An 18983-nucleotide genomic window follows, 5' to 3' on the forward strand; every position below is an offset into this window, starting at 1 on the left:
AAATGAAAAGTATGTGTTTTGAACCTCCAACGTCCAATCAACACCGAAATTAATGCATAGTTCACTTTAAAACCACAAAGAAATATGGTTAGATACAACCCTAATTATTTTAGATATATAATAATCCACTGATGTGGATCTTTAAGTGTCATTCCTCGCTGACGAATACCCGTTCATCATCCTACAATATCAATTTCAACCAATCAATCAAAATTTTAAAACAATAAAATTAATAATTTGAACAATTAAACATATAAGAAATTTTTTTACCGAAGTGAGTTCAAGCGTGGAAATATGGACAAATTCAAGATGTAACATTTCATCTTGGGTAGACATTTTAACATAAATTCTTAAAAACTATTTTTTTCTCAATTTATTTTATTTCTTAACAATTCACAATAAAACCTTAAACCCTAAATCCTATATATAACCCTTAACCCAACCACTATAAACGACCATATTTTTTTTTAAATCCCACTAAACTCGTCACCTTGACATGTCTAATTCCAAAGTGATCGTTATTTCTGACTGTTGTTTATGCTCATTGCCCAACAACTAGTTAATTTTAAATTCTATTGGAACTCATTATGTCAACATGACGAGTTTCTTTATTTTTTAATTTTTAATTATTATAAATTATAAATTAATTATTTAATTTTAAAAAAATATTATTTTAGGCCAGATAGTCAATTAAAATATTAGATCCAATGGGGCCCATTCACCGGGTCTATTTAAAAATATTATTTATACAAACTCATCACGCCATCAGAACGAGTTTACCCTACATTATAATATTTGTCATAAACCTCAATAAATTTCAGGTTCGCCTAATGGGCCAATTTATTATCGCGCCCGGCCTAATTGCCAATTTTACCTAAAAAGTCAGTCTTTAGGGCTTTGTATTATAGCCCAATTAGACGAAATAATGTTCTGATTTATCTTTTCAAAAATGATGGATCGATCAAATCATTTGGCATTTTGACAAAAAAAAAACCAAAAAATAAAAAAAGATGGGTTTATAATTATGAATTTCTTGTCGAGTGAAAGAGGGATGTTCAAAGAAGGGCGCCATCTTTACTGTTGTCATTAGCACTTCAATTCAATACAAAAATGAGTTCCAAAGAGAGTTGCAGAACCGAGCTCCGCACTGCCATTCGCCAACTCAGCGACCGTTGCCTTTACTCTGCTTCCAAATGGTAACCCTTCACAAAAACCCTAAACCCTAATCTCTCTTTTCTTTTTCCAGATTCTCTTTTGAGGAAGAAATATTGAGTATTTGACTCCCTTTGAACGAACCCATTTCTCCGAATGCATTTCTAAATATAGTCTTTACAAGTTGTTAGCATATCTATAGAACACTCGGGAAGCATTTTACTTGGCTTCTTGAAGTAGAACTGAGCTTTTCCGTTGGGAGTGGATTGACTTAATCTGGGTTGCAAATTAATGTGCCTTTTCTATGATGGCGTTATGCTTTTTTATGCTCCATTTTCTCACTGAGATGCAATCTCTCAACTGGAATTTTATGATGTTTGATTCCTTATATGTGTGTGTGTGTTTGTGTGTGTCAGTTATGTATGGAATCTCTTGTTGATGTCCTTTAGCAAAATCATCTTGGGTTGGTTTTGATGTACAGGGCAGCAGAACAGCTCATCGGAATCGAGCAAGACCAAGCAAAGTTCACACCTTCAAACACAAGATTTCAGCGAGGAAGCTCAAGTATACGCAGAAGGTTCTGCACCAATGAGATCACTTCGACTCCTCCGACTGATGTTGCCTATGTGTCCACTCCAGTGATGGAGGAAGATGATGCAATACATGGTGACTTCTACCTTCTAGCAAAGTCGTACTTTGATTGCCGAGAATACAGGAGAGCTGCTCATGTGCTTCGCAATCAAACTGGAAAGAAGTCTGTGTTCTTAAGGTGTTATGCTCTTTATCTGGTTTGTTCCCTTCTCATTTCATTATCTTATAGTATTTTAAATGCCTTGTTATTTTCAAGCTCTGTGGTCTTGATTGTGTAAAATTTGTCTTTGACATCACAGCTAGTTCATATATGATTTTTTTGTCCATAAGCTTTAGTTGACTACCAATTTCTTGAGAATTTTTTTTTAAAAACACTGGCTTTTTTGAATGAGAGCTTCATTTGTACTTCTATCGCCTATTATAAGAACATCATAAATAATGTGGAAGCTTGTGAAGGAGAATATTCTGTGGTGTTTAATTTTTCTTCTTCAATGAAGAAGGTTAGCTTTGCTTCAAATTATGAAATTGAGGAGATGCAAATAGTTTATTTGGACATTTATGCTACACTTTTCCCCTTTTTATTGTGTTTAATTTGAAGATATTGTGACTAGGTTGAGGTAGGAAATAACATTCATCATGTGGAAGTATATCTTTTCCCACCCAAATAAATTGAACTTCTTCCGTAATACCATTTCATATATATATATATATATTTATGCTTTCCATTTTGTGTTCTTATTTTTTGTTATCATTTCACTTCCATTCATTTATCGAAATGTTAAATACATGCATGGATGAACAATGAAGGCCGGAGAAAAGCGGAAAGAAGAAGAAATGATAGAACTTGATGGTCCATTAGGTAAGAGTGATGCTATTAATCGCGAATTGGTTTCTCTAGAGAGGGAGCTATCAACTCTTTGCAAGAATAACATGATAGATCCTTTTGGGTTGTATTTGTATGGTCTTGTACTTAAAGAAAAAGGCAACGAAAATCTTGCTTGCAAAATTCTTGTGGAATCTGTAAACAGTTACCCTTGGAATTGGAGTGCCTGGTCAGAGTTGCAATCCTTATGCACTACACTCGACATCTTAAACGGCCTCAATCTCAGTAATCACTGGATGAAGGAGTTTTTTCTTGCTAGTGTTTACCAAGAGCTCAGGATGCATAATGAGTCGTTATCAAAATATGAAAATTTACAGGGTACGTTTACATTTAGTAATTACATACAGGCTCAAATTGCAAAAGCCCAGTATAGTATAAGGGAATTTGATCAAGTTGAAGTGATATTTGAAGACCTCTTAAGGAATGACCCATATCGAGTAGAGGACATGGATACATATTCTAATGTGCTCTACACAAAGGAGTATTTCTCTGCCTTGAGCTACCTTGCACACAGGGTCATTATGACCGATAAATATCGTCCTGAGTCTTGCTGCATTATTGGAAATTACTACAGTTTAAAAGGGCAGCACGAGAAGTCAGTCATGTATTTTAGGAGGGCGCTCAAATTGAACAAAAAATATTTATCTGCTTGGACTCTAATGGGCCATGAGTATGTCGAGATGAAAAACACTCCTGCTGCAGTTGATGCCTATAGACGAGCTGTGGACATAAATCCTCGGGATTATCGAGCCTGGTATGGGTTGGGACAAGCATATGAGATGATGGGCATGCCACATTACGCTTTACATTATTTCCAGAAATCTGTTTTCTTTCAGCCAATTGATTCTCGGTTATGGATTGCCATGGCTCAATGCTATGAATCTGAACAGCTGCACATGCTTGAGGAGGCCATCAAATGTTACAAAAGGGCTGCTAACTGTAATGACACAGAAGCAATTGCCCTGCATCGATTAGCAGAGTTACATAGAAAACTTGGTCACCCTGAGGAGGCAGCATTCTATTACAAGAAGGATTTAGAAAGAATGGAGGCTGAAGAGAGAGAAGGACCGAACACAGTTGAAGCACTGACGTTTCTTGCCACACACTACAAAACACAGAAGAGATTTGAAGAAGCGGAAGTGTATTGTACCCGACTTCTGGATTATACTGGCCCGGTGAGTTTCATCCTTATTCTGTCAGCTCATCATAGAAAATTATCAAGATCTTTTAACCAACTTTAGTTTTTTATTTTTCGCTATTTTGATTATAGGAGAGAGAAACAGCAAAGAGTTTACTTCGAGGAATGAGAATAGCACAATCCGGTTTTCCTTCCATGGATGTCGAGCATTTTCATCCATGATTTTTCTCATTCATACCTCCCTCTCCCTTTGGATTTGGGAAACCAGAGTCCAATGAAACCTTGGTGATTTTTCAATTCTTGTTGGTTCATTCTTGGTCTGTATCAGTCGAAAGGGCCTGATTACATGTTTGTATTACTCGGAAAAGAATCAGCTTATACTTTTTTATTTGTGTTGTGACATAACAACTTGAAACGTCAAACATGTAGTTCCTAGTTAGAAGCCTGTATAACTTAGTAGATTACAAATGTAATCAGGCCTATTGAAGTTCACCTCATCGGATTTTTTGAACTAGGAGTCAGTTTCATGCAAAGGCAACCTGGGAGCTTGAACATGCTGCATCTAATTTGCATTCGCTCTGATCTTTGCATTTTAAGATGATATTTTGAGAACATATTGGTAGGATTTTCTTTTTCTCAGGAATGATGCATTTGTTGTCAAAATTCTGTTATTTTTGTTGAGCAAGGAGTAATCTTGCATTTCGAGTAATGTTATTTTGCATCTGTTAGTTGAAAGGATAAGATTGTTTTACTTTTTCTGCTTCATGCTTCTATCATTCTGGTTTTTATATAAACACGATGTGTAACTGTATATATATTGGAATTATTGCAACAAATTGATGAATCATGATACTAGATAAATAACTAGAGGCATGCACAAGACATTGTCGCTCGATGATTTGAACACTTTGCCTCCTTAAATTTCAACTGTTTAGCATGGTTTGCAGGAAGGATAGGAAAGAATTCCTGCCCTTCCATTGGATCCCCCCCCCCACATTTTGAAATCCTATGAAAATAAATTGATATTGAAACTAAGAAACTTGAATGCTTCTACGAATTGACTGTTGGAAGTTTGATGTTGTGAGCTCCGTTTTTTAGTTTTGATATAACAAAAATATTGAAAGTGCATTTGCTTTTTTGGGTAGAAGTGTTCAAATATATTTTCAAACGTTAACGTACTCAACACGTGTTTTCAAAATGATTAAGTTTAATGAGTTTTGGGGCCAATTTATGAGAAAAATATCCATTTAAAAACTAATTATAAGATTAAGTTTCAAAACATATTTAGGAAACTTACTTTTTTTGACAAAACATGTCAAATCCCGGAACATATGGTAAATTTGGATAAATCAGAGTTGACGGTAAGCAGGAATTATCCAGCTAAGTTTATGAAGATGTTCAAGACAATTTTTTTTATAGTCTTAGAATGATTGCAATTAGACATGCACAAAGTCAGATTTAAATTTGATCCGGATCAGATAAAAATCGATCCGATTTTTTCACATAATCAAAAAATCGGTTTATAAAAAAACCGGTTCGGATCTTAACCGGTTTGGAGGGTCGGATGGTGTAACCGGTGTACGGTTTCGGTTTGAAAAAAAAAATCGGATATAAAAAACTGATTTTAATATTATTAAAATTACATCGTCATCAATTGCAACGAAGTTTACGATAATTGAAATACTTAAATACTTCTAAGTTCGATAAATTCAAATACTTAAAAACGTCCAAGTTCGATAATTGAAACAAAGTTTAAGATAATTGAAATAAAGTTTAAAAATAAACTACATCGCCATCTCTTCTTCTTCATCTTTGCCTTCTTCGTTGGGAGGGGATATTCCAAGTTCGACTTCTTCAATGTGTAAGTTTGCTTCCAAATCGGCATCAATTGTATCTTTTAGGGTGTGATATGTTGCTTTCGAGCCGCTCCATCCAAATAAACCTTCAAACAAATGCATACTTCCACCGACTCGGACTTAGTCTTGATCTCCGTTGCGATATAACCCTGCCACTAACAGAAAAAGCGGATTCTGAAGCTACCGTAGAAGCTTGGACGATTAGTAAATCACAGGCTATGGCGGCTAGAATCGAAAATTGTGCTTCTTTTCTTTCCACCAAGCCAAAATATCCAAACTTTCAAACTCTTCAAATGTCATTTTTGATAGAAAATCGCATGACATGTAATTTTCTAACTCGCTACTTGGGGTTGTAGTACGTGATCGTTTGGATTTAGAATTTACAAGAGTGTTAAAAAGTGACAAATTTATGTTACTTGGACGTCTACTAGATGATTCCACATTCGTTCTCATTTGATCATGTATTACACTACTTGATCCGTATTTAGTTAAATAAATTACAAATACGTCTCGAAAACATTTGTTAAAATAATTTATTTGGTTTTGGACAAAGTAGGGTTCATCATCGGTTAGATTAAAATCAAACACAATTTGTTCAATTAGTGTTTCAACCTCGCCAACATTTAACTTTGGGTTTAAAGCGGCGACACAAGTAAAAATGGGGGGAATCACCTTAAAATATTTTAAAAAATTTCCTTCATTGCAAAGCCAATTTCTTGAAAAACTTCGATTTCAAATTCAAAGTCATTTAGTCGGGTAGCCAACAAAAATATTTAATTAAGAATCAACGGGCTAATAGGGTAATAAACACCTGATAAAAAAGTTCTTTTATTTTTAAAAACCCCAAGCAAATCGGTTATTTTGGCTATAGTTTCCCAACTCGAATCCGGATAAATGTTTGGGACATGGCCCCTCTCGAAAAGCCGATCGTGAAATGTTTGCAATGTTTCCCTTTGCCTTAAGGCAGTATGCATCATCATCCAAGTTGAGTTCCAACGAGTTGGACAATCTAAATTAGGACCCAAAACTTTTTTATTATTCGACTTACAAAATCGTTTATAATAATTTAGTCTTTTGTTGTTGTTACAAACGATTTTATCATCGCTTTAAATTCTAATCTAATTGGCTCAATAACCTCCAAACCGGCTTGCACGGATATATGAAAAAACACACCGTCTAAAATCGATGAAAGTAATATTTTCAATCTTTGAACCGCATTTGTATTATTCGATGCATTATCAAAGGATATAGAAAAAACATTATTTTCTAATTTATAAAGACAAATTACCCATTTTAAAAGTGTAAATAAATTAACATCGGTACGCGGCTCACCGAATAATTCAAACGTGATTGTTCTTTTCATCATTTGCCAATTATCTTGATCTAACCAATGTGCCATAACGGCTAAAAAAGAATTTCCGGTATTATGAGGGGAACTCCAAACATCACATGTAAGCGACACATCATAACGGTGTTCTTGGAATCCTAAAATCATTTTTTCCCTCGTCGTACGCCACATTTTTATAGCATCTCTTCTAAGGGTAGTACAACCTACTTGAGTATAATGTGGTTGCATTAGTTGTTGAATTGTTGCCGTGAAATCTTCATCATCAAAGTGGTCGAACGACAATGCTTTTGTAATCACGAACTTTGTAAATGATTCTCGTAATTTTTCGTTGTCGTAAACAAAAACACCACTTTGCGGTGTAAGATTTGATTGACTTGGATCCGATCTTGAGCGAAGTGCCTTGCATGATTTTGTCAAAAGGTTCTTCAACGTTGTGTTTCCTTCCGGTGCAAGCAACTTTAGACAAAGTTTACAACGCGCCCTCCTCGAGCCATTTGACTTCTCACATAAATCGTAGTGATCCCAAATATCTTTGTTTCGAGTGTGTTCGATCACTCTCACGACTTCAAGGTTTCCCCCGACATAAGATTGAGCCGTGTTACTTGTAGCCATGATGAACAAAAAATTACAAAAATAAGATTTGAGAGATGTTTAGGTGTTGTGTAATAAGATTTGAGAAAGTTGTAATCAACCAAATACATCCTCAACCTATTTATACATGTTTAGGGTGGCAAAATGATAATTTTTTAAAGAAAAAAACGGTCACAAAACCCCCCCAACGACTATATTAAAGGCTAGTTTTTTAAACCCATACCGATTTTTTTTCGGATAAAAAACCGGTCGTCCAATTTTTTCCCAAACCGGTTATATTATCCGATTTTAAAAAATTCGATCCGGTTTAAAAAAAAAACCGTTTTTCCCAAATCCAATTTCTGATATTTTTGCACAAAATCGGATATTCGGATTTTTTGTGCACCTCTAATTGCAATATAATATCTATTCAGAATCTTTCTTACCCGTTGATAACGCAAACACATCCACACACAGCTTTTTGAACCCCAAGTAATGCTTTAGGGAGAATATCTCTTCTTTTAACCATTAAAGTCACTTTATGGATTCGACAATTCTAGGAGTGAATGTGGGAATCATAGGACAGGTAAATTCATAGGATTCTTGGTAACCCTTCCAACCAGTAATATTTCTGCTAGTTGAATGTAGGGCTTTAAAAATGCAAGTAACCCTTGCTCAATCACTACATAGAATCATAAATATTTCTATTAAAGCCTTCTGTAAGCCCTGCATGTACAACAAATCAAGGAAAACAGATTTTGAAAGACATCACCATCTACATTGCTTGGTCCAAGAACACTGAAGTTTCTGGGATTGCTTTTTTAGTGGAAGATAAAGGAGGAAGGGTTGCTGGCCAATAGAGCAAATTCATTCAAAACACTGATCCATCTTTGGGCAATCTTTTTGTCCTCAGGGAAGCCCTTCTTTATGCATATCATCAACAGCTAAAGGCAGGCATTTACATGGAAAGAGATAGCAGGCAGAAACTTACTCCATTAGCAACAGATGTGATCAAGCTATTAAAACCAACGATGAGTGGAGTTGGACTTGAATTTTCTGGACTAGGTTCATTATACATTACAACATAGCTATTTGTCAAAGTTATCCCAACAAAACATCCAACGTTACTGAGAAGGAAAATTTATTATCCATCAACTTCCTTACCTGTTATAAATTAACTAGGGAAAGGACGCATTTTGCAATCTCCGAAGAAGCATCAGGCTTTGCAGCTTTCAGAGCTCTCTCAGACATCTCTGCCAGCAATCTCTCATTCCCTGTCACAGTGGGAAGAAATCAGTAAGGTTGTATAAAATCCATGCAGCAAATGTATTTTTCGTCAAGGACAGGGAGTGATGCCATTTCAAACCCAATATGACTTGCCTTAGAATGACTAGAAGGACCAACTCAGATAATCAAATAGAAGAAATTTACTATATAATTTTAGGAAAAGTAAAGGACATCAAACTGGGTGAGAATTTGTTTATTCGACCTAGAAGGTGTATAGGGAATTTAGGAGCGGAAAAATAATAAAACGAAATCAACATAGAAAAGATTACACACGAACAAAACTATCTCTGCAACCTAAATCCAAAAAGTTGCAGAGACCACAAAAAAAATCACATATCCATAATAACTTGCTCTCCCATAATTCCAAAGGCTAGGACATACTATCTATTTATAGCAATGTTATTAAAACCGGACCGGACCGGCCGGTTCGACCGGTTGAACCGTGAACCGGTGGCCTGTCCGGTCCGGTTAACTCCCAAAACCGGACTAGCATAGAACCGTAAAGAACCGGAAGAACCGGCTGAAAATCGGAAAAACCGGGGTGAACCGGCTGAAAACCGGCAAAACCGGTTTGAACCGCCGGTTCACTTTTTTTCTTTAAAAAAAAAATTAAACCAAACAACGTCGTTTGTTCAACGAGCCGAGTCAAATTCGAGTATTGCTGAACTCAACTCGAATTCGAAAACTTTAAAAGTAAGCTCAACTCGACTCAAAAACTCACGAGCTAAAAATTATCAACTCGAAATATAATATTAAAACTTGAAATCGAAAAGGCTCGAACTCAAAAAAAAAATTAGAAGTTCGATTGAAGCCTAAAATTTGAGCTCAATTGAAGCCTAAAATTTGAGCTCAATTGAAGCGAAAGAATAGTTCGTTTTGTGCTCACCAAAAGGCTCCATGATTTTGAATGTCAAATTACCTCTATTATTTATAGAAGTAAGTTGATGCTCTTCTATGTTTCTTAGCCATGTGGGATTGTTTTGTTCTCATACTTTTACTCTTTAAACTTTTGGGATACTCTTCTATGTTTCTTTTTTTTTTTTATAGGAATAGAATGCCTCTTTAAAAACCTCCCTCTTAGTAGACTCTTGCCCATAGGCAAGAACCAACTAGTTGAAGGAGGAAAAAAGTACATAATTTTATTAAATATAAAACTTTTACATAAAACTTAAGAACTCTCCAGCCAAATACTACCAACATAAAACACTCCGACACGCTATTCCTCTACAGCATACAAACCAACTAAATCCATGACTACAATCACCCAATTCCCTCCTTCGCTAACTTGTCAACTTTACAATTACAACTCCTAGGAATCCACCTGACAATAGCATGAATTAAAGAAACAGAAGCCACAATTTCCTTAACAAAATTAGACAGAAAAACCGGGGCATAAACTTGATTAATGATCCAATTCACTGCTGTCTTTGAGTCACATTCGATAATAAGCCTGCCCTTCAACACCCAATCTGAAGAAACAAAGATGTCAATGCCTTTTTTGATAGCTTTAAGTTCTGCTAGAATAGGTGTGGTAGGCCCGACACTTTCAGAGAATGAAAGAAGAGTAACCCGATTCCAATCCCTGAGAATTCCTCCTATACCAGCCATTATCCCAACACAGCAAACAGCCCCATCCACATTCATCTTAAAATAGTCCACCGGAGGAGGATTCCATCAGTACACAATGCTGTTCAGAACCTTAGGAGCAGAAAACTGGTCAGCCAAAGAGGGATCACCAATTAGAGAGTCTACCTGAATAGAGAATAGGGGATACTTTGCTAAAAACCATTTGGCTAACCTTAAACGAACAGTAAAAAACAGTAAAATTCTTTCTAGTTTTCTTTCTTCAAAAATTAACTCATTTCTCATTTTCCAAATTGACCAAAAAACAGCCCCTGGAATAAACTTCCAAATAGCAGAATTAGGCATCAAAGCAGCCCCGAACAGAGCAGACTAGGAGGGTCTTGTGGAATAGTTAACTGAATACCCCAGTACCCTAAAAGCTTAGTCCACAAATCCCAAGAAACAACACAAGAAATAAATAAATGCTGAACTGATTTATCCCTTTGATTACAAAAAGGGCAGAGAGTGTTATCCCCTAAATGAACCCCTCTTTTCAACAGTTCCACTCTCACTGCAACTTTTTGGTGGGATAGTTGCCAAAGGAAAGTCTCCACTCTAGGGGGAACTAAACCCTGCCAAACACACTTATTCCATTGAAAAGAATCATCAAGAGAAGAAGAAAGAATCCTCCTACAAGCTTTAACTGAGAACAGACCCTCACCCGAACCATCCCACAACAAACAATCCTCCAAAAGATTAATGTTTTTAAGCATATCCAGTAACTCTGCCAACTGCTCAATCTCCCAATCACAAAGACTCCTTCTCGTCTGAATATTCCATCCCCATCCATTGGAATCAAAACTACCAAAATCCACTACAGTACCCAATTTATTTGTAGAAAGAGCAAATATCCTCGGGAAAAGCAATTTCAAAGGGAACTCCCCAATCCATAAATCGCTCCAAAAAGAAATTGATTTGCCATTACCGATTTGAAGCTTAGCATGAGATCGGAGACAACCACCAATAGCATCATCCTTAATAAAATTATTCACAATTCCCCTCCATATCCAAGAGTCTTTTGGAGAAAGGACCTTAGAAATATCCATGGAATGACAGCTCACATCGTGTTTGCTACATAAGAAATTCTTCCACAACGAATTTTTATCATTAGAAAATTTCCATACCCACTTTCCCAGCAGTGCTCGGTTTGTTAGATTCAAATCAGCAACACCCATGCCTCCTCCACTCAACGGCCTGCAGATAGTATTCCACCTCACCCAATGCATTCTCTTCTTTTCGACCCCTCCTCCCCATAAAAAATTCGACATCATGGAATTTAACCGATGACAGACAGTAGAGGGCAACTTAAAAATGGATAGGAAAAAAATAGGGAGAGATGATAAAACAGACTTGATTAGCACCAATCGGCCAACCATAGATAACGAAACAGCTTTCCAACCTGCCAACTTCTTCGAAAAACTGTCAATCACCGGATCCCACAACTTCTCTGAATTCTTTGACGCCCCCAACGGAAGTCCAAGATAAACCGATGGAAATGTACCTATAGAACATCCAATCTCCCTAGCCCAATCTTCAAGGATATCATTCTCCACATTAATACCAAAAAGTTTGCTCTTAGCTAAATTAATATGCAGTCCCGAAATCAAGCTGAAAATCCTCAAAACTCTACTAACATTCTTAATCTGGGTAATAGAAGCTTGGCAGAAAATAATTAAATCATCTGCAAACTGAAGATGGGACAACAAAAATGAGGAATGATTCTTGCCAAAAGAAAACCCTTGAAAGAGACCCGAATCCACTGCTTTAGACAACATCAGATGAAGAAGTTCCCCAACCACATTAAACAGCAAAGGAGAAAGGCTACACCCTTGCCTTAAACCTTTTGCAATGGGAAACTCTTCTGTAGGAGACCCGTTCACTAAAACCGATATTGAAGCAGTCGAAATACACTGGTTAATCCAAGAACACCACCTCTCACCAAAAGCCATATCTTTCATTAACCTTAGAAGAATTTTCCATTCAACTGTATCATATGCTCTGCTGAAATCCACTTTAAAAACAACCCCTTGAAGCCCTTGTTTCCTCCAAAAATCGATACCTTCATTAGCTAAACAAACACAGTCCATCAATTGCCTACCCGGAATAAAAGCAAACTGTGTAGGACTGATAATATCCTTGACACAAGATATCAGTCTCTTTGAAAGGACTTTAGAGAGAATTTTATATAGGCTTCCCACAAGACTAATTGGTCTATAGTCTTCAATACACTTCGGATTACATTTCTTAGGGATCAAGGTAATAAATGCATGATTTACTCCATGAGACCAATCCTTCCCATAATAGAAATCTGAAAAAAACTCCATAATCTGCTCCTTGAGATCTTTCCAATATTTCTTGTAAAACCCCAAGGTGAAACCATCTGGACCAGGAGCTTTTGAGCTATTAGAAGACGAACCAATCCTTCCCATAATAGAAATCTGAAAAAAACTCCATAATCTGCTCCTTGAGATCTTTCCAATATTTAAGGTAAAACCCCAAGGTAAAGCCATGTGGGATTGTTTTTTTTAAAACAATTAAACCAAATGACATCATTTGTTATGATTTTTTTAAACCCCAATTTTATTTTTTTGATTATAGTTATTATTTAATATGTTTTACCTTAAATATTATGTTGTAGTTGATTTGAATCATTTTGTTTCACTTGATTTTATGGTTTTTCATTTATACATGTTATGACTTGTGATATTTTTATACCTTTTAATATTGTAAACTTAAAAAAAGTGTTACATATATATTAATATTGTTTTGAATATTATGTAAAATTAAAAAAATATATTATTTTATATAAAATCCGGTTCAACCGCGGTTGAACCCGGTTGAACCAGTGAACCAGTACCTTCACCGGTTCAATGTCCGGTCCGGTTTTGAAAACATTGATTTATAGAACCAAATACTTGGTCACCAAGAATATTTATTCCATAAGAATTCTTAACTGAATAAACTTAATCACCAAATAATCTTCAACTAGTAGAATTACAACCAAATCCAACTTCTAATTATTAGAATTTGAGTCGATATCTAATATGGTAGAAATGTCGAGTCAATAACCTGCAAAACATAGCCAAAATCCTCCCTTGCGGTACTGACTCTTTTTAACTTCTCCTTGGGAGATATTAATCCACGTTCTTCATGATTTAAGCCTCGTGACGTTTAGATACCAAAAATTATTACCCAGAAAAAGAACTTTCGCCAAAATTATATATGTTTACATGTTAAGAGTCTTTGCACATATTCATGACTATTTCTAGAATTCATATAATGTCCTGAGTTGACTATCAACTTCTACTTGTAAAATAAGGGTGAGATATGTTTCAAGCATAACACTAGCATGACATGAAATAAATATGTCCCAAGACATAGGTCAATTAAGCAAATTTAGTAATTCGAATTCCCATCAATAATCACAAGGGATCATCAGATATCCGATCTCCAATCATGACACTAATCATAAATGCAAGCAACAGTAGCAAAATACCTAATATCTCATATACAGCTGTCCCCAGGGTGGTTGAATCAAGTTCATCCTCAGTTATAACCCTTGAACCAGCTACATCCGCCATTAGAGAAGCATTTCTGTGTTGATGTCCTTCTGAAACATTTGGTGATGGTACCTACAACATCCAAGAGACAAAATAAGTATACAACAGGTTAAATATAAAAATGAGGCAAAAAAGTTGTAATTCGGGTAGGAATCTTGGCTCTCATAAGAAGAATGGCTTTGAATAATTCTAAACAGATAGTTACGTCAAATGGTAGTACCATCTTAGCTAGCATATTTGATTAGCAGAATAATCTAGTTAGCTCCTTCGCAGTTTCAATAGTTAATGTTTACTGACGCCTAAAGAGACCATAAAAAGAAGCAGAAAGAAAGAGTAAAGAGGAAATTATCTTCAGTCTGCCAATATAGCAGGTTTCCCAGTAGCCAAGATCTCAGAGCAAGTCATTGCACCAGCTCGTGAAACAATGAGGTCAGCTGCTGCATATGCCATATCCATTGAATGCAAAAACCTTCATAATTTCAGGGCTACATCAGATATTAGGGAACTCAAAACATAATTATTTCAAAAATCTAAGCTTCACCTAATAACCACAAAATAGACAAGATTTGAAAAATAAGCTAATCACATTGTGAGCATACTACTAGAAAATGACAGGAACTAGAAGCAAGGGTCTGGCTTCTGCAGTACAACTGCAAATTAATACGATGAATGCCAGTAATTTAAAGAAATGTTATCTAGATCAAACAAACGTTGATGAAAAGAAGACCAATATGTAAATATGTGAAAGAACAACCGATTTTTGAAGAACTTAAATCAATTGGATGATGCCAGCCACGTTACATGAGAAATCTACCTTCCAATGAGGCCATAAGACATGATAATGTAAACAGGAGTCTACTACTTGTGAATTCCAGTAACAAGACGGGGAACCTATTGGTCTTATCTACATCAGAACAACTATGTGCAAGTTGCTCTCAAAACTATACACACTTATCAGTACGTGAGATAGAAGGATAGAAGATCAAAAAGTAGGTTCCAGCAGTTGAGTGACCTTATGATCAAATAAGAAGCATCTAACCTTACAAGGCAAACAAAAAGATGCACCGTGACCTGGATATTCGAAAGAGCCCAGGGTGGTTACATATGTGAATAAGAGTTTCTATCAAACTAAGAACATAAGAGAACATCAGATCACGTCCTTGTGCATGTTCCGACAAAACTAATGCGCCTTTGTGACTAATGGGGAACAATCCATTCTTTAATTTTCTCCAGTAATATCTGGTTATGTAAAGTTCTCTCCAATCTAACTACACATAAATTCAAGAAGTACCATGTATTTTCCGCTCATTATCTTCTCAACTCCGTCTTTATAGTCAGTTTTCAGAATATTAGCAATGATAAGTTAAAAATAAATGTAGTCCTGACAGATTTCAGAGCTTCAGTGTGCTGAAAAGGCTTTATTTCTTCAGAAGTGTTAAACATAATGACATCATTAGTTCATTCAGTGTACCTGAGTTCTCAAAGCATAACTAACCAGCAGAAGAGTCAAACTAGAACAAAGCAAATCACACTTCTGCACTAAACAGTTGAAAGAAAGATACAATATATGTAGGGAACCTAGTACCAAGTCTTAATTTAATCAAACAAATAACATTAGTCATTCGACGTCACAAAGCGAGAAACGAGTATGGTAAATCCTACATCACAAATATGGCGCAACTTACGGAGTCAAAAGCAACCGAGGGTGGCTCCTAACCAGGCTCTCCATTTCATCAAACGACTCTACCCCTGTTTGCCATATAATGAACCAATTCTTACGTTCTAACAGAAGATGAGAGTACACGTGCAACAAAGCAATGTTAACAGCATTAGCACCTAAAGACCCTCCAAGAACCAAAATAACTTTCATCTCCTCAGAAGAACTCCCCATTTTCTCTAGCCACGGAAAGAAATGCGACCTGGACACGGCCTTTGAAACCGAACCTTTCAAAGACAATCTCACGGGATTCCCACAAATAACACACTTTTCTTCACTTGGGAAACTCTCAACCGTTGAATTGAATGCAACAAACACCAAATCAGCAAACAAAGAGAGAACCCAATTAGCAATACCGGGAACAGAGTTCTGCTCTTGGATCACAACCTTGATCCCTTTCAGTACAGCAGCTAAACATGCGGGAAAAGAAACATTCCCACCGGTTCCAATGACTACATGGGGTTCAAATTCAGACAAAAGGATATAGCATTTGACGATGGATTTGATCAGAAGGTACGGGAGGAGGAGATTACGGAGGGAGAAGAAAGGCTGGCTAACTGGACAGCTGGAATCGAATTGAACTCAAAATGAGCTGAGGGAATCGCAGCGCTTTCCGTGCTGTCGGGGCAGCCTAAGAAGAGGAACTCGGAGGTTGGGTTGACGAGTTTGAGCTCATCTGCTATTGCTACAGCCGGGTAGATGTGTCCGCCGGTGCCACCAGCGGCGAATGCCACACGGAGGCCGGTCGAGGCCTTGTTGCTGCTAGTGGTTTGATCATTTCTTGCTTGTTTTATGGAGAGGCAGCAGCTGATGCTAAAAGACCTGCAAAAAAAAAAAAAAAGAGTTCAGTTCAGTTGATGGAAAATTGTGGTTAGACAAAAAGTCAAAACTTAGTTTACCTAGGTTTGAAGGGGATGATGAATAAGAGGACTCAAGAGGGGGAGAGATGAGGAATTGGGCTTTGGAAGCCATTTTTAAAGCACTTGTGTTCTCTGTTAAATGCTATTAATTTGAAGAAATGAGGGCAGCTGAGGAAGAAGGAAAGCTATGGAGGTGTAATTGTCTTCCTTCTCTTCTAAAAACATTGTAAAACAGGGAAGTATTCAATGGGTAGTGAGAGAAAATCCTCTCCCCTCTCTAGGTTTTGGTCAAGGTTATGGTTGCCTCTTTAGGTTTCACAATGGTCCTCTTTACTCGGTCAAGGTTAAGGTTTTAGTCGGAGTCATCTCAGGTCAACCCTCACCTCCAATGAAGAGAATTTCGGTGTACCAAATATATGCCAAATTTAATCCACATAAACACAATACCAGCCCATAGTCCAGACAACAATAAAACATTCCACCGCAAGTTCCTTTAAAGAACATAACTTCAACCCCTTATCTTCAACTCGACTGTCAGGTTTGGTACACTAAGCAAAGCAACTTTAGTTCTTTTCTTGTTAATGCGTGTGTTTGTCTTATGTGGCAGGATAGCATATCAAGGTTCATAGTAGGAAGATGGAAAAAGAGTGGTAGGGGTACACATAGACACCGATCCCGGATCAGAGGACTTCTGAAATGGGGGAACTTCGTTGTTCTGATTGGGGAATAAGGCTTACAAAAGAAAGGAGAATCACGTGAGAAACTGATTGGTGCCTGGGCAAACTTCACAACTACATCCAACCATTAGGAATTCATCCTCAATGACCGCAAGTTATCTGGAGATACAAACCTCCTCTCCCGTGAAGGTTTCAACACCTGTCGACACCGGGCGCTTTTTTCAAGGAAAATGGGGGCCTCGACGAGGTTACAACGGGAATTCATCCTCCATGCAGAACATTGAATTATGCAAAATTATGAACATAGAGATTTTATTGATTGCTCATCAGACAAGTACATCATGCTTATATACAGCAAAAGCATTCAAGAAATTAGCTCTAATAGATGTTGTTAAGCCTAACAAATCATAACCGTTTCATAACAGCTCATCAACTAACATTAACCAGCTCAACACTAACTGACTTCTACAAGACGCAAGCTCCACATGCTATACGCTACTTCCTCTAATATTCTCCCTATTTCCTCCCTTCTATAGTTTAACATTGCTTCACACACATTTTAGCTCTGAACTCTTCAAATGTAGCCTTAGACAAAGGCTTTGTGAACCCATCAGCTGCCTGATACATGACAGGCACGTAGTTGACACAGAGTTGGCCAGCTGCCACCTTCTCTCGTACAAAATGTATGTCGAGCTCCACATGCTTCGATTGAGCATGGTAACCGGATTAGCACTCATGGCCTTTGTGCTTGTGTTATCACACCAGACAATGGCCGTACAATTTTGCTTAACACCAAGATCATCCATCAGAGCAATGAGCCATGTGACATCTGCAGTGGCATCTGCAACACTCTTGTATTCAGCTTCCATAGTGGATCGAGAGACTGTTTTTTGTTTCTTCGACGACCATGTAATTAAACACGACCCTAAAAACACTCCATAGCCCAAAATAGACGGCGATCATCAATATTGGAGCCCCAATTTGCATAAGAAAATGCAACCACATCTAAACTTACAACATAGGAAGGAGAAAAAACCAAACCAAAATCCAAGGTAGCAGCAAGGTATCTAAGTATACGTTTAACTGCTGTAAAATGCAAATAGTAGGGATCCAACGACACTGTGATATTCAGTTGCATTGCTAATCAGCTCCCCCTCCTCACGTGAGTGCTTAGAGGATATAACCATAGGTGTACTACAGCCAACAGCATTTTCTATGCCAGTTTTCTCTAAAAACTCCTTAATGAATTTCCTCTGACTCAAGACAACATCTTGACCAGACCGTTTACTTCAATTCCCAAGAAGTATCTTAAATCCCCTAGATCTTTCAGCGAGAACATGTCCTTGAGCATAGCTACAACTTCTTCCACATCAGGTAACGCACTACCTGTAATAACAATATCATCTATGTACACGAGTACGTATATGAAACCTTGAGATGAACGTTTGTGAAATAAATAGGGGTCAGCACGAGATACCATAAAATCCATTTGTACCAGATTTTGTTTTAATTTCATATGCCAATTCCTGGGAGCCTGTCGAAGCCCATATAACGCCTTTTGAAGTTTGCACACAAATGGTTTACCATGCTCATTCACTTCCTCAAACCCTGGAGGTTGCTGCATGTAAACATCTTCGAGAAAATCTCCATTGAGAAAGGCATTATTGATGTCTACATGTCTTAGAGTCCAGCCATTGTTGATTGCAATGGCAAGAATTGTA

General features: G+C 37.0%; 1 protein-coding gene and 1 pseudogene across 1 annotated transcript; one reads left to right on the top strand and one right to left on the bottom strand.

Moving 5' to 3' along the window:
- Positions 1-1030: 1030 nt before the first annotated feature.
- Positions 1031-4436, top strand: LOC120167129 (anaphase-promoting complex subunit 8-like). Its single transcript, XM_039176228.1, has 4 exons — positions 1031-1196; positions 1634-1940; positions 2551-3801; positions 3897-4436. The coding sequence occupies exons 1-4, from the start codon at positions 1111-1113 to the stop codon at positions 3984-3986; spliced, it is 1734 nt and encodes a 577-aa protein (XP_039032159.1). The 5' UTR covers positions 1031-1110; the 3' UTR covers positions 3987-4436.
- Positions 4437-8227: 3791 nt separating this feature from the next.
- LOC120167085 lies at positions 8228-18131 on the bottom strand (annotated as a pseudogene).
- Between the last annotated feature and the right edge of the window lie 852 nt (positions 18132-18983).

Source organism: Hibiscus syriacus, unplaced genomic scaffold, assembly GCF_006381635.1.
Source record: "Hibiscus syriacus cultivar Baekdansim isolate YM2019G1 unplaced genomic scaffold, ASM638163v2 tig00111662_pilon, whole genome shotgun sequence".
NCBI classification, from domain to species: Eukaryota; Viridiplantae; Streptophyta; class Magnoliopsida; order Malvales; family Malvaceae; genus Hibiscus; species Hibiscus syriacus.

Coding starts and splice junctions, on each gene's coding strand:
- LOC120167129 (XM_039176228.1), top strand. CDS start 1,111: ATGAGTTCCAAAGAGAGTTGCAGAACCGAGCTCCGCACTGCCATTCGC. Junction 1,197..1,633: donor CTTTACTCTGCTTCCAAATG/GTAACCCTTCAC, acceptor TTTGATGTACAG/GGCAGCAGAACAGCTCATCG. Junction 3,802..3,896: donor TTCTGGATTATACTGGCCCG/GTGAGTTTCATC, acceptor TTTTGATTATAG/GAGAGAGAAACAGCAAAGAG.